The sequence below is a fragment of the Ixodes scapularis genome, unplaced genomic scaffold (genome assembly GCF_016920785.2).
Source record: "Ixodes scapularis isolate PalLabHiFi unplaced genomic scaffold, ASM1692078v2 PGA_scaffold12__126_contigs__length_90152505, whole genome shotgun sequence".
Lineage (NCBI taxonomy): Eukaryota > Metazoa > Arthropoda > Arachnida > Ixodida > Ixodidae > Ixodes > Ixodes scapularis.
Window position 1 is genome coordinate 27324066 of NW_024609838.1, and position 14975 is coordinate 27339040.

The window sequence follows — 14975 nt, forward strand, 5'->3', positions numbered from 1 at the left end:
CTGTTTGGCTGTGGCAAGAGGCTTGTCGAAGGCTTTAAACGTGAAGGAAAGCATTCGTGATTGTGCCTAGAAAAAATCGCTATGGTGGTGGTGAGAGAATCACGTCAAATTCACGACAAATGACACAAAAAACAAACGAAACCTGAACAAGACACCAACGCTCTCTCAGAATCATAATGTTCCTTTGGCTCAGTTTGCGGGGATGTTGCATAGCTTAGTTGGATGAAGCGTCGCTCTCCCATTTTGACGAAGGCGCCAACGACACGGACTCAATCCCTGTCCGATGACCCAGCCGTTAGTGGTTAGGGTGTGCGGGATTTGCAGCGCGGGGCAAAGATGAGCTACGACAGCTATGTGGAAGCGAAGTTGGTGGTGGTGGTGGTGAATACGTTTATTTAAAGAGAAAAATATATATCTCTGGAGACTCGAAGTTTTCATGACGCGGTGGCCTCAAGGCTTGGCATCGTCTCCTCGGTTAAAGGTGTTAGATGGAGTTTCCCAGGTCTCCCTCAGAAATATACTCTAAGAGAGATCTGAGGATCCTGGTCTTGCGTGAGGTGTCGCCCGCTGGGTGCGTCCAGTCCTGCAGTTTTGAAGGTCTTTCATCATTCGCCATCTTACTGAAGATGAGTGTTCTGAGGGTGGAGAGGGCCACACATTCCCAGAGTATGTGTTTAAGTCTGGGAATGGATTCCTCGGCTTGACACCGCTGGCATCTGGGGTCGGGAGGGACAGCGTAGGGTTGTTGTTTCTTAAGTCTTGCCAGGTCCATTTGGTATCTGAACCTGGGTGTGACTGCTCCTCCTGTGCGTATGCGGCGGAGGATCACCGATTCTTTTCTCTTGAATTCTTCCCTAGGGAGAGGATGTTGTTCTGGGGTCCATGATCTTGCCAGAAGATGTTTTCGTGTCTTCTGGGCTAACCTGAGTTCCTCCCTTGGATCGTATGGGGGAAGCTCAGAGTCTTGTTGCTGTGGTGTTGAGCCTGCCGTGGAGGACTGAGACAACAGGGACGGTTGTGTGAGATTCCTCATCGCCTGCTGTGCAGCCTCATGGGCTAGCTCGTTGCCCGAAATGCCTTCGTGCCCGGGAGTCCACTTGACATTAATTTGAATTTTCTTGGATCTGTATAGTGAGATTGCGAAGGCGAAGATAGCGTCAATGGTGGGGCTAGAAGAGGACCTGTATTTCTTGAGTTCTCTGATGGTGTCTTGCGAGTCGGTATAGACGATTAGCTGCTGTTCGTCTTGTAGATGGGGTACTGCCCCTCGGATGGCTTGCAACACCGCCTCCCGTTCGGCGAAGCCCGGCGTGTGGCGGCCTCGAGGGTTACCTTGAGTCTCTGTCCAGGTCGCATTCCCTTGGATGTATGTGGCTGCTGTTGCCCAACCCATAGAGGAGATGCTGGCGTCCACATAGGCGATCATGTTTTTTTCGTCCTCAACAAGCTTAGCCAGCTCCTTCTTGTGCATGCGAGCGTAGTGTTCTCGTCTTTTCTTGTGCCGCGCAGCGTCCATGTTTCTTGGGAGAGGTTTGCACCCGTGAGTTACGTCAATGAGTTCCCACGGCGCTTTGCTCGGCGATATGGGGGCCTCTTCTTGTATCTCGATTCCCATGTACTTAGCAATTTTTCTTCCCTCGGTTGTATGTTGTAGACGGGATAGTTGAGCCTCCTTCTGTTGGTTCATAAGGTCTGTGAGTTCTGGGAGGAAGATGCACTTGCTTACTTCCTCTGCCGAAGTGTGGCGTGGGAGCCCAAAGATGGCTTTTCTTGCTCCGTTGATCATGCTTTTAAATCTGGAAAGATGGGTTTTCGTGAGCCGGTAGAATCTCGCCGCATAGGCTATTTTGGATACTAGCACTGCAGTCACGAGTTTTTTGGCTGTTTTTTCCCCAGCTCCTCCCATTTTCGTGGATATTCTTCGGACGAGATTAATACCTTGTTTCCATTTCTTGGAGATCTCGGCCAGCCGAGCTTTGCTTATTCTTGGCTTGTACCCAAAGTTAATTCCAAGGATTTTAACGGAGTCTGCTTTTTGGACTGGGTCTCCCGCAAAGGTAAGACCTAGGTTTTTGTTGTCTTGATTGCGGCCGTAGATGGTATATTTAGGTTTTTCTGGCGATGGGAACATTCCCACATCAGCAAGATATTCTTCAATGGTGTCGATTCTCTTCTGCAAGGCGACAACTTGGGCTTCGGGAGGCCCTTGATGCGTCCAGATCGTGATATCATCTGCGTAAATCGTCGCCCTGAGGTTGGGTATTTTATAAAGTTTCCAGAGGAGTGGTGCCATAACGATGTTGAAAAGTGTAGATGACAACACTGCGCCCTGAGGAACTCCAATGTTATTTTCTTGAAGGGTTCCTTCTCCACACTCTTTGTCATATCCAGCTCGGATTTTGTAGACCCGTCCCGAGAGAAATGATTTCACAAAGTCTAGTTGTTTACCCGTGAGGTCTTGCTGCTCCATCTTGCCAATGACTGATTGATGGGGGACAGAATCGAAAGCCTTCTTTATATCGATAGATACAATCACTCGCATTTGTTTTTTTCCTGGGTGCATGTCCACGACGTCTGTGTATATCATCTGCAGACTGTCCTGTATGCACAAGTTCGGTCTAAATCCGGTTTGCGTTGGATGAAAGATGCCGAGGGTTTCAGCGTTGTGCTGAATCCGTGCGAGTACCATTCTTTACATAAGTTTTCCCATGATTGAGGTCAAGGAAATAGGTCGGACGTTTGGAAGCGAAGTTGGGGTGATCCACTTCGTCCACCGACGCGAGGTTGAACGTTTCTAGTCTCGCCATAACTAATCTCCTCTTTTTTGGGCTAGCCAAGTCAAATAAAAAAACTACTTCTAATTTTTTTTCTCACCGAATAAAGCCAATTCGAACTCATCGTCAAAAATTTCTAGTGTTATGGTTACCACGTAGATCGTCTGCTCCTTCAGCAGACGAACTGCTCAGTCAAGGTGGGGACTCCGCCACCACATTTAGCGCTCCCATTCTAGCCAAACAAGACAAATGATGGTTAGTTTCACAAATTTTGCTTCAGACTATTTCTGAAAAGACAAATGTCTGTCCTTCAGTTCAGTGAAATCACCAAACACTCCTCCCCTCAACGGACATATGCCCCGCCCCCTCTTTACTCGCTTTACGAAGCCATTGCACATTTCCGTTTCCAGGGGGCGCGGCCTGCGCCGATCTATATCGGCCTGCGCCGATATAGATTTCACATTTAAATATTCTAAGCTTAAATGTAAAACAAAATGGCTAGGTGGCGTAAGCTACCGCCCGATCCAAAGGGCTCAGCCGTATTCATCCATCCATCCATCCATCCGTCTGAAAACGCGGTTCTCTAAAAGCCGTTTCAAGGAAAACGATCGATCCGAGCTCCCGATCCGAAGTATCGATCGTTTGGCCTATTGACCGTGTTTTATTCCGGTTCCCTAAAGCTTTCTATTGTCTCTTCCTGGATCCACTTTCGTGTAGATCCAGAAGAAAAAAAAATGTCTGAGATGTGGCACCGATTAGGGGCGCTAAGTTCTGTACCACAAAGCAGACTACATTTTCTTATGTTTTTATTCTTCGTCTCGGCTTACGTCCAGACTCAGCCGACGACACGGGCTAATAGGACCGATCAGGCAGCGCCAAAATCGAAGTCAGTGCGCCTTTTGTTGTTTATACGGTTGGTTCAGCGACTTTGGAACGCGTACGCAAACATTGCGATACGCCACGATTGTGCGTTCTGACGCTGTCTTGATTGGTTTTCAGCCCGAAAGGCGAAGCTAAAAAATACACTTAAACCTAAAAGATGCAAGACGCGAAAGTGTGCCTGGGAGCTGGTTAGGAAACGTAATAATCTAAACCCAAGCGAAACGTCAAGCTCAACGTCCCCGCAAACATCTTACTTTTTTTTTTTTTTTTTTTCCAGCGGCAGCTTTTAGTGTTCCTTCCCGATAAAAGAGGCTCATGTATGAACGCAAAAAGCTCACTCTACACCAAAGGCACTGCTTACCCTCTCCCCGTCATTCCTCACGCACGGCAAGGCTGTCTCTCGCACGTCACCTCCTCCACCCCCTCCACCCTCCCTACCAAGGGATCACGAGGAGAGCGCTCTCCGCTTCCCTAAAGTCACTGGATATGGAAAGTAGCGCCAATACCTTCCCACCTGCTAGCCAGGCACAAACGAATACCAACAGACAGACGACGGAACCTCTCAAGGTTATTGGCTCATCGCTGTCGGTTGCCATGACGATCGCCATTTTGGACCCTTTCAAAGCTTCGAAGCTTTGAAAGGGTCGTCAAAACCAGTCGCACCGAGATCGCTATGGAGCAATAGGAAGTTTTAGTAGATCGTTTTCGAAGGCCCGCTACCGCTACAGGCGCGCGCTTCAGAGCATGCATAGAAGTGGCAGCGCGATATCCCGCTACAAAGTGCGGGGCCCGAAAACACGATCTACTAAAACTCTCTATTATCGTATTGAAAGCGTTACTCGGCCAATATGAGTGTTTTTAGCACTGCGCATTCAATAAACTTATCGTTCATGCTTATTTCCCCAGATCTCTTACAATTATGTTGCTCTTGCGTGTTTCAAGACAGTAAAATTATTTTTCAATGCCCTCAAGCACCGACGCCGCGTGTGATGCCGTACATTTTCGTACCGCCATCGCATGAAACGTCAGTGCTTAGAGGCATTCTAAAATAATGTTACTATCTTGAAACCCGCAAGAAGAGCAACATAAGTGTTAGACATCCGGGGAATTAAGCATGAGTGATAAGTTTATTGCATGCACAGTGCCAAAGACGCTCATATTCGCCGGGGAACGCTTTCAGTACGATGATGCTCTATAGCGATTTTGGTGTGACTGATCTTAACGACCCTTACGAAGCTTCCGGGGTTTGCAAGGGTCCAAAATGGCGATCGCCATGGCAACCGACAGCGATTATCCAATCACCTTGACAGGTTTTGTCGCCTGTATGTTGGTATTTGTTTGTGTTCGGCTGGCAGGCAAAAAGGCAATGGCACTACTTCCCCAGATCCAGCGACTTTACGCCTCCCCATAGTTCCTGCTACATCCACGTACCCTACGGCGACAGCCTCCCTTCCTCGCTCCCCCTCCCCACTCACCCCTCCGGCAGCCGCCGTTGCGAAATACTCACGAGGACGCGCTGTGCGGACACGCTCCCTCGCCTCCCCACCACCGCCGCCCATGGTTCCTTTTTCGTGTGCTCTCCGCGTCTCTACAAAACAGATCGCGTGCGTACTTTCGCTTCTACCACTGCAGGCGCGGTCGCGGATCCCCCCGTCCTAGAGACGGCGTTTCAGGAAGAGAAGGAAAAAGAAAAAGGAGCACGTCACTATGACATGTTTTTCCAAACCACGCATGATCTCGCGCAATCGTACCTCCAAAGCACACGTCTCCTCATACGCGTCGCCTAGGCAATTTCCATTGAAAGCAAAGAACCCATTGCAAAACATGGTACAGCACACTGGCTGAAGGCAAATTTCCTTTAACATGCCTTTTTACAACAGCAGCTATTCCGCTGTCAATCACGGCACACTTTGTGTTGTCGTTTGCAATATTTTTTTTTTTCTGTCTAATCGTATCTTGAGTTTATCATTCGCGTGCATTATTCGATTCTGCGCCGATATTGGCTGTCTCGTGTCATGGACCCAATACCACGTAGAACACAAGGCCTGCGCGTTCCTCCTCTAAACGTCATCACTATAGTAGATCCCCTCAGCGCCCCTTAGGTGGCCCGGATGAGCACCATAGTCTGCTATCGTCTGCGACATCGTCTGCTCCGTCTCCTTCTTCAGTGGTCATGCTCACAACGAGTTCACATCAATAAGCTGCTAAAACCGGCAATCTTGATGGTGTCGCATGGCTGCAGCTATCAGCTCGCGCTCAGCAGTCACGCACAGAAGCTCTGGCCGCCAGTGAATGCGACGTGGTTATGATGTGGCCCTTACCGCTCATTCACACTGGAAGCGGATCCGCGTTCGCAAAGCGGTTGCGAACGCGGTTGTATAAAGATCCAGTGCAATTGCACGCGCACTTGATGTCATCGAGTGCGCGTGCAATTGCACTGGATCTTTATACAACCGCGCTCGTAACCGCTTTGCGAACGCGGATCCGCTTCCAGTGTGAATGAGCGGTTACACTCGTCAAGCTTCAGCCTGTTTGCCGCTTGGGGCAGGTCGGGGATCTACTAACGATGACGTCATGCGCAGCCCTTGACTTTTAGGTTGTATTAATAGATCCCCCCACCGGAACTTCATCTGTCAGCACCAGGGGTTTTAGACAGTCACTGAAAACGGGCAGGGTCACAGACGCCACTTCATCAAACAGGTCCCGGCTGCAGTCCGAGAGGACCAATAAATCACCTACAAATCTAGAAATATTTAACACCCCTCATTTGTTTCAGCTCGCTAGCCAAGTTTCTATCAATGGCCGCCAGAAAAATGTTTGTTATAGGTGGCGCTGTGTCTATGTCTTCCTTTCTGCCCGTTGTCCTGCTGCACTTTTTAACCATTATGAATCACCAAGTCGCCTAACACTCTACCCTCTTATATCGCATACCACTTCAAAACTTTTTCTATTTCTTTTTTTTTTTTTTTACAGAAATGCTTAGAGGAGGCCGCCGAAAAAGTAAGTGCACGACGAACGCGACTTACCCAAACGCTTCGGGTTCTAAACCACCACCAACATTATTAGAACAACTCAGTTACGGGACTGCCCCCCGCGCTGCCGCTTCAACGTCCTTTGAGCACGCACTATGATCTGTACTGATCAAAGCTGTCTTTTTTTTTTTTTTTTAATGCGAAAGCATTAACTGTTCTATAGGGAGAAGCCGGTGGTGTCTGTAGCCGTTGTCTGCAGCAGCGAAAAACGAGGGCTAAATTTCCATTGGCTGAGCGAAACGACAGCTAAAGTCCCATTGGCTGCGTCGCGTCATATCAGACGCTTCGTCACGAAAACCGGCGGGACCGCTCCAGCTCGAAGCGGACGCGCCTCAGAAATAAAACACAAAGAAAAGCACAGCAACGCAGACGCATCGTCACGGGAGCCGTGGAGCCGGTGGCGCACGGCGCCTGCGCAGTGGGGGAGCTTTACTTCACCGCCGGAGCACCGTGTGAAAAAAAGACGTAGCACGCTGCTTGTAGGAATGCGCTCCAAGTAGGATAAGCGGTCTTAAGTGTCGTCTTTGTAAATTGTTTTAAGCCCATCTTATGAGGTGATATAACGTTCGTAGTTTTCCACTCACCAGCGAGTTTCCCGTATGACAGAGGTTTCTCAAACAGCGCACGAAGGAAGGATGACAAGATTCCGGAAGTCTTTTTTTAGCACGCGATTGGAAATGTCATCGGGTCTCGGAGCCGTTCCGTCACTTAATTTGGTTATGAGACAATGGATGCCATCCAAACTAATCAATTTATCACGCATGCTTTCTCATGTACGCAAAGGAGAGACCAGGCAACACGCCAGAGAAACACCCAACTTGCTAACTTGGCCTAAGTTTGGCAGTTTTGGTGACCTAGCTCGGGCCTAATGAGGTTTTCACCGAGGAGTAAATTCGTACAACAGTAACTTTTCTTTGGTTTTTCATGGGGTTCGCCACATCATTTTGTGTATGTGTACCGTGTCAATTGATATCATATGTTACATTAGAATCTTGTTAATGTCTTTATTTATTTATTTATTTTTTTTGGTTTTCTGAACTTGAAGAGTGTTTTCATTTTAGATTTGATTTTTGAGCAAAGCCCTGTACGCGCGCTGCTGTCTTGGAGCTGGGGCCTCGTCAAGCTGCACATGTTGCAGCTTTTTGCCCCAGCTACCTTCTTTCCTGTGAAAGAAAAATAAAACGATTGATTGATTGATTGATTTTCAAAGTGCCAGACTTGAGTCAAAGCTGTTGCGTATGAACCAAACAGCTAGCAGTGAAGCTTTTTACACTGGCATTTTCTAGGGAATCGAGGCCTAAAAATTCCAAAAGGAAAATCTAACGACCACGCTGGCAGCGAAGCCTGACTGTTTAGCAATTTAGGGTCAAAATGCCTAGACTAGATCTGGCCACTTAATACACTATTGCAATCTGTGCCCCTTAGATTATGCCATCTGGTCTTGTCAACGAGAATATTATTCATACTTGTGGCCCGGAAAAATGGCTGATCCGTCTACACCGCAAACATCATGTTTTACAATCTCTCCACTACTACCTCTTTACAGTACTAAAAGAAATGCTTTTATGAGAAATTATTATCTAATATTAGGAGCCGATTTAAGCTCACATTTCTTCTAGGTTATTAAATGTTTTTATGTATTTCTTGTCATATTTCGATGTATAATGTGACTAGGTTTTTAAGCTGCTTCCCACGTAACGGGCTCATAAATCCCTCCGATGAACGCCTAGAAAAAAGAAAAAAAAGAAGAATGTTATTTTAATATCAATTGGGTTATACTTTCACTTTTCGGGGATTTCAGGGTTCTGAGTTGCCAGACACATGCGAAATGTTTGAGCAAAGAACTATGTCACTTGTGGAAGCGGGAATTAAGTACCGCGCTGTGAAAGATATGATTTATAAATATAGATTTGAAATATGCGCAGAGGGAAGAATATATTTTTTGTGGTTGTATGTTACTAGTAAACCATCCACATCGAGCTGCAGACACTTGCCCGAGAGGCTAAGGAACACGCAACGCATCCTGCGTCGAGCTTCCCGGCTACATTAAGCCGCAAAGCTTCCGGCCCACTAGTTTCAGCGTGAAAACTGTGCTACGTATTTTCGTCACAGTTCCGCTTAATACGGCAAAACCAGCCCATAAAATCATTGAGCGTTGGCGAGTGCGTGATAGACTCCTTTGAAAAGGTCGTCAAGCAACATTGGTGGCCGCCATGTTTTGTGCATCGCATCCGGCGCGAAGCGTACGTGTGATTGAACGCCGGTTTACGCCGAACGCTTCCGGCGCGAAACGTGTGATTAAATGCCGGTTTACGCCGAACGCCGACGGGGCACTCGTGTCCGATGCGTACCCAAACTGGACGTCCAAAATAGGGAGACCTCGGAGCAACCGGGCTGAGAGAGCGCCTACTTCCGAAAACGGTCTATCGAATGCTATCACTCAGTATACGTTACACATAGTATATCGGCTGAGCAACTGATTGATTGATCCAATGGTCGATCGCCCGATTGATTTTCCCTGTCCTCCGACGCCTTCCAGAGAGAAAGTCACAAGTGTTACTACTACTGCAGTCAATACGGCCTGACCTACGAAATGCAGCCGGGAACTCACTGCGGTATCAATAAAGAATTTGGGGTGAGTCGACCTGACCTCTCCAAAGCCGACTGGTGCAGAGCCAGTCCCCTTTGGAAGAAAAAAACCTTCACCTTGCCCCCTGTTCCCCTCCCCCTCTGCCCCCCCCCCCCCCCTTTTCCCTAAAAAAAAAAAGAAAAAAGAAAATGTCTTTACTAGCAGCGTCGCCCATAACTTTCATCAGCATCGCTACCAGCGCCCTGCGACGCTGAGACGCAGGCGTTTTGAGGCGTCTCTGTTCGGCGTGTTTGCCGCTTGGAGGCGGGTACGTCGGGGGGATCCACAAGCGACGACGTCACGCAACAGGCCTTTTATTCTATGTGGGTATCGGTAGAACGCGAGTCATTTTAATTAAGGTAAATGAGCTAGAACGATAGGGACAAAACACAGACAGGGAGAAACAGAGACATACACACCGCTGTGTTTTTCCCTGTCTGTGTTTTGTCCCGATCGTTCTAGCTGACCATTTACCTAAATTATGTACCAACTAGCTCAACTTCAGCATGTTAGTCATTTTAAATGCGGTCTACTGCTCATTGCTTTTAACGGAAAACTGCGGCAAAGTTGCCTTATAAAGTCACTGATTGGCCTCAACATTGTTTCTACAGATCAGGGGCCTCCAAATTTTACGGCCGAGGGGCCGGATTAGGTGTCTGTCGCAGCCTCGAGTGCATTCACATATATAGTGTATGAATGTAAAGAAAATGCTACACAAAGATAGACAACGGCATTTTACTTCAGATAAGATGCTAATCCAAGGTAATGATAGTAGATATCCTAAATACGAATCACACGACTTGCTAGTAAAGCCGTTCAATATATAGCATAATTGAATATTGAGCTAATTATGACGTGTAATAATTTTATCCCAGAAACCTCACCGGGCATAAATCTAGGCACTTGGAAAAGTTGGCATATTTACAGATGACAGAAGACCAATGAAAATGGTACGAACGATGATAGCAATACGCCACACTTATCGCAGTAGAAAAGTAACAATAATTTTAACGTAATGACACAGAGAGAAATCAGGGGGCTAAGAATGAAGATTGCGGTGATGACAGACTGCAATAAATCTGACACAAAGCTATCAGCACGGACGAAAACACAGGACGTATACGAAGCGCTTGGTGAGCGTATCGTAGCGTTTTCTCATTGCACGCTATTATTTTGAGCGCACGCGTGCTCACGCGCCGTGACGTAGGACTACGAGCCATGCGTCACTGAAGGCAGCGCGTGCCAGGGGCGCGTGCGGGGGCATTCGATTGCTTGAGTGGGTTAGGCTGACAGAAAGGTCTTTGGTGTTTTGGGTCTCCCGGTGTTCGGCTCCTTCTTCCCACGTTAGGCGCGGCTAGCACAGAGCTACTAGAGTGCCTTCATACACACCCGCGCTTTTGCTTGAGTGGTGACATCTCAGCCATTTTTCCGCCCAATCGTTTTTTATGCATTGTGAAGCGCGCGCAATCTGGTGTCACTCAGCTCGAGCACGTAGCTTTGGCTAACGCATAAACTCCATTTTACCGCCCAAGTCAAGCACCGAAACACGCGCTGGCACATTCAGGGCAACAATGGATGTCTTCACCCTGAGACAGACAGACATGTAGACACCCTAAGAGCTACGCGCAACACGGCGGGCCTGCTGGAAACGGGCCGCGGGTCGGGCGTCACTACAAGGACCACGGTCAGCCGGGGTTCGGAGACCCTTGCTACAGATTATTAGACGCACCTGAGCTACGATATTTGTTTTCACCTCAAGAACCGTAGTAAAGAAAAAAATTCGAGTAGGACCCATTTTTTCCTTTTAAGGCCCGTTCACACAAGCAGCGGAGCGCTACAAGCATAGCGCTAACCTCGCGCTAAGCGCGTGCTGACGGCAGCGTTCACCAGCTTTGTATCGCACCGTCCAAACTGTTGCTCATGGCATACGATAAGTAGCTGATGGCACGTGAGGAGTGCTACATCAGCGCTTCGCTGCATGTGAGAACCGGCCTTTAGTATATAAGTCATTATATGTAGATGCATCATACATTACTAGTTATATCTTATAAAGTCGTATACACGTTTATAACGCCAAGACCATCGTTTCTTCCTCCGAGAACAAAATTGTGAAGTACTTCGCGCGGCGTATCAACAATAAGCAAAACTTCAGTTGTTTTTTGTGAGTTTTTCTCTTTTTTTATGAGATGAAAACGAGTATGGTAACCCAAATTACAATTCACAATTATTTCCTTTTAGCAAAGTTATCGATTTTTTTTTTTTAGTTTTCTCTAAGAGGTTGGCAACGTTAAAAAACGTGATGTACCTGTTATAACACGGGAGCAATAACGGTACGGCCCGTTCCCGACAAATTCCAAAAAGTTTGACGCTATGAAATAAACGTTAGCGAACGTCACGCACCAAAAAAAAAAAAACAAAAAAAAACGCAAATTATTGTTGTTGTTGTTTTGTCTTTCGATTTGCAAGTTATCTAATACATCTAAAGAATATTTCCACAAGGTTTCATATTTGTTTGCCCCCCCCCCCCCCCCCCCCCCCCCCCCCCGTTGCACGCTTAACTTCAAATATTATTCTTCGGTGCCTCGGTGCCATAGAAAAGATAGAGACCTAGCAGAAGCTACAAGAGAGAGCTCCGGTATTTCAGCGTCCCCGCCCAGCACGCGCGCCCGTGTATAGTGCCAGCACTGCTCAGGCACAGCCTTCTCTATACTCAAAAAGCCTGGCAGTTCGACGACGAAGCCATAGAGCGCCCGGTCGCAGATTTAGAGCGTAAGGATCTGGCAGCACAGAGCATTTCTCGGGCAATCTGGTAGTGAGCGCACAGATTTTGAGCGGCGAGGACCCGAAACACACTTGTTCGCTCGGGAGAAACCCACGCGACTGGCTGCTGATGTCGAGGCTACGGCGATTGCGGTCGCCCAGGCCTGTGGCCGAGGCTACGTCGTCAGCGTGCTGAGCCTCGTCGTCCTATGATATGGCGCATGGACCGCAAAAAACTTCAAGCAGGAGATACTGACCTTTCGGCGCTCTTCCCGTGTGTCAATATCTGTAATCTGTAATTAATCAGCCCCGGCAGTTTGCCGCACAATTTTGAGCGCAGACGAAACAGACGAAACCGAAACGGAGGAACGGGAAAGGGGTGACGTTCCAATTACCATCGCCAATAAGAAAAAAAAGAAAAAAGTATAGTGTGTCTTGCCGTCTCGCCGCAGCGGGGCGCCCGTTCCATGACTCGTTGTCTACCGCTCTACCTTTTCACTTTCGGCGGTCACGTCTCGTGGCGATCTGCCAGGCTTTGCCAGTATAGAGCGCAACATGCTCGCGCTTGTATCATCGGCTGCGTCTGGACTTAGCTAAAACAAAGTTTTTTTTTCTTGTTTTTTTTTTATTGACAATATGACCGCATTCTCGTCCATTAAATTTTTCAGTATAAATTTATTTTAAGTCAATCTATCATTTCCTAATAGGACTAAACGAAACCACTCTTTGTTCGTTTTTTTTTTATTTTCAACTTAAGTTTAATTAGGAATTTGCTCGTGCGTTCTTTTTAACCTTTTTTGATGCTTCCTAATAAAATATGTCAAGAACACGAAAGGCATAAAACTCGTTCGAACTTGTAAAACAAAGTACTATAGTTTGAAAGTTCTTTGTTCACATTTTATTTTCCGGATTATGATAATGCGAGCGCGCATTCCCAACTCTGTGCACGTTCGTCTTCGTTCCACAGGCGTGTTTCATGGACATGTGCTTGGCGCGACCCAAGAACGCAGAAGCCTTGACCTGCGAATCCCGGGCCAAACTGGGTGGCAAGGGAAAGGGTTTTGCTTTGGTGAGCGAAATCTCCCTCCCGACATTGATGTTCTTTCGTCTACACCATAAAGCCGAGGTCACACTGCTTGTCTACATCATAAAAATACAGAAAAAAAACAACAGTCTGCATACGTCCTCAAGTCTCTCGTAAAAGTTGGGGCCGCCAGTTTGACGTCATTGCGCTACATGTATGTCGAACAGAAGCTTTGGGGTGTTTTTATATATGCGACAAGGGGTGTAATGGCTATGCCTTTGTTTTTTTTACAGTATTGAGTCGTGTTGGCAGATAACTGCGTCATCATACCTGCGGCGTGAACACCGCGTCTGTTGTTTAGTGTATCAGAGTGGCCTGTATGTTAACACAAAAACGTGTTTTCAAGGAGCTCGATTTGGGACGCGAAAAGCGCTACGCTTGCGCGTGATCAAAACCACGCACAGGGCGGTCAAGGCAATCGAAAGCCATTCTTGTACCCTAGTTACAATATAGCGCTCTCGTCTATCATTAAGCCAACGCTCGTTGGCATCTCCCTAACTGTCATTGAGCTCAGCTAAGTAGTCCGGTGTTACACGGTACGTAGGCCTAACAACCCCAGTTGAGATGCGCGTATAAAAAAGTGATGTAAATAAATTGCCTGCACACTTTTCATTCATTATAAACGTGTAAAATCAGATAGAATCAACTTTTTTGTCATTGTTGTTAGAGTTAAAGTACGTTTTACATGAGTACAAGCGAGGGAGACGCGACGAAATTCTTACCGGCACCGACTCCACAATGGCCACCTTCGCGGAGCTTTGACTTCCGCGACGTGCCGTGATCGTTCCAGCCGCAGCTCTGGCCCCGAATCATACCTCTTCCGACAACATTTGCTGCTATGATACTCCCTAGATACTTCGCCCAATATTTCGCAATAGTAATTAGTGCTTCGCTGGCGCTGGCCGTGGGCGGGGCGATGCGACGGACGCCGCCATCTTTAGCTTTATCGGGGCGAACCCCTATCAGTTAACTGAGGTAGGTCAGCTCAGTCGAACTCAATGATCGTTAGCGGCTCAATGCCAGTTGGCGCTGCCGTGTAACTCCGGCCGATCGCGATTGGGTCAACTGCCGTTTGCTTAATGACAGTGAGAGCGCTAGTGTAACTTGGGTATTAGCCCATAGCAGGCAATGCGTAAGCAGACAAAGCATGTAGTATAGAAGGCATAATAAGTGCAAGATAGTAGTTGTACTTGTTCAAAGAAATCGGTCTAAAGACAATTCCGATGAACACCTGTGGGCTGCCACGTTTGTCTATTGGCCGCGGAACGCGTTCTGGTCTTACGCAGTTGCTTTCTTCTATGCGAAACATCAGAATCTTCGCATGCGTTCACTGCACGTGACTCGGCACATTTTGTTGGGGTGATAAGCATGGAAATGCAGCTAGGTGCCCAGGCACTGTTGAAGAAGAGAGCTGTCCGAACAAGGGCCAGCCGAGGAGACGGAAATTCGCTCGGGCTTCGCGCAACTCCCGGCAGGCGCGCTATCGGTTTGGGGGCCTTCGCGCGCCGCGCAGCCTTGTAGACGTGTGCCGCGAGTACGTGCGGCTGCCCGCGTGATCCTCAACGGCCTCCTAATACACCCCAGACGTGTTGCGCCATCTCGCGGCGCTTGTTAGAAATACGAGTGAACCATTCGCCACGCTTCCTCCTTACGACGAAGGTTCACACTAGAGCCACTAAATGAGCTGAGTTTAAAGTATCGACACTCCGTTCACCGACACTGTTGTGGGCACCGCCATTTTGGGGCTTGTGCAGAATAGACGCAACTGCCGATCGTCATGATTCAAAGGTGCAACTTCCTCAGCATTAGACTCG

General features: G+C 47.8%; 1 protein-coding gene across 1 annotated transcript; it reads right to left on the bottom strand.

Annotated features, from left to right (window-relative positions):
- Positions 1-373: 373 nt before the first annotated feature.
- Positions 374-1926, bottom strand: LOC120850206. Its single transcript, XM_040222646.2, has one exon. The coding sequence runs from the start codon at positions 1904-1906 to the stop codon at positions 485-487; it is 1422 nt and encodes a 473-aa protein (XP_040078580.2). The 5' UTR covers positions 1907-1926; the 3' UTR covers positions 374-484.
- Positions 1927-14975: the final 13049 nt, after the last annotated feature.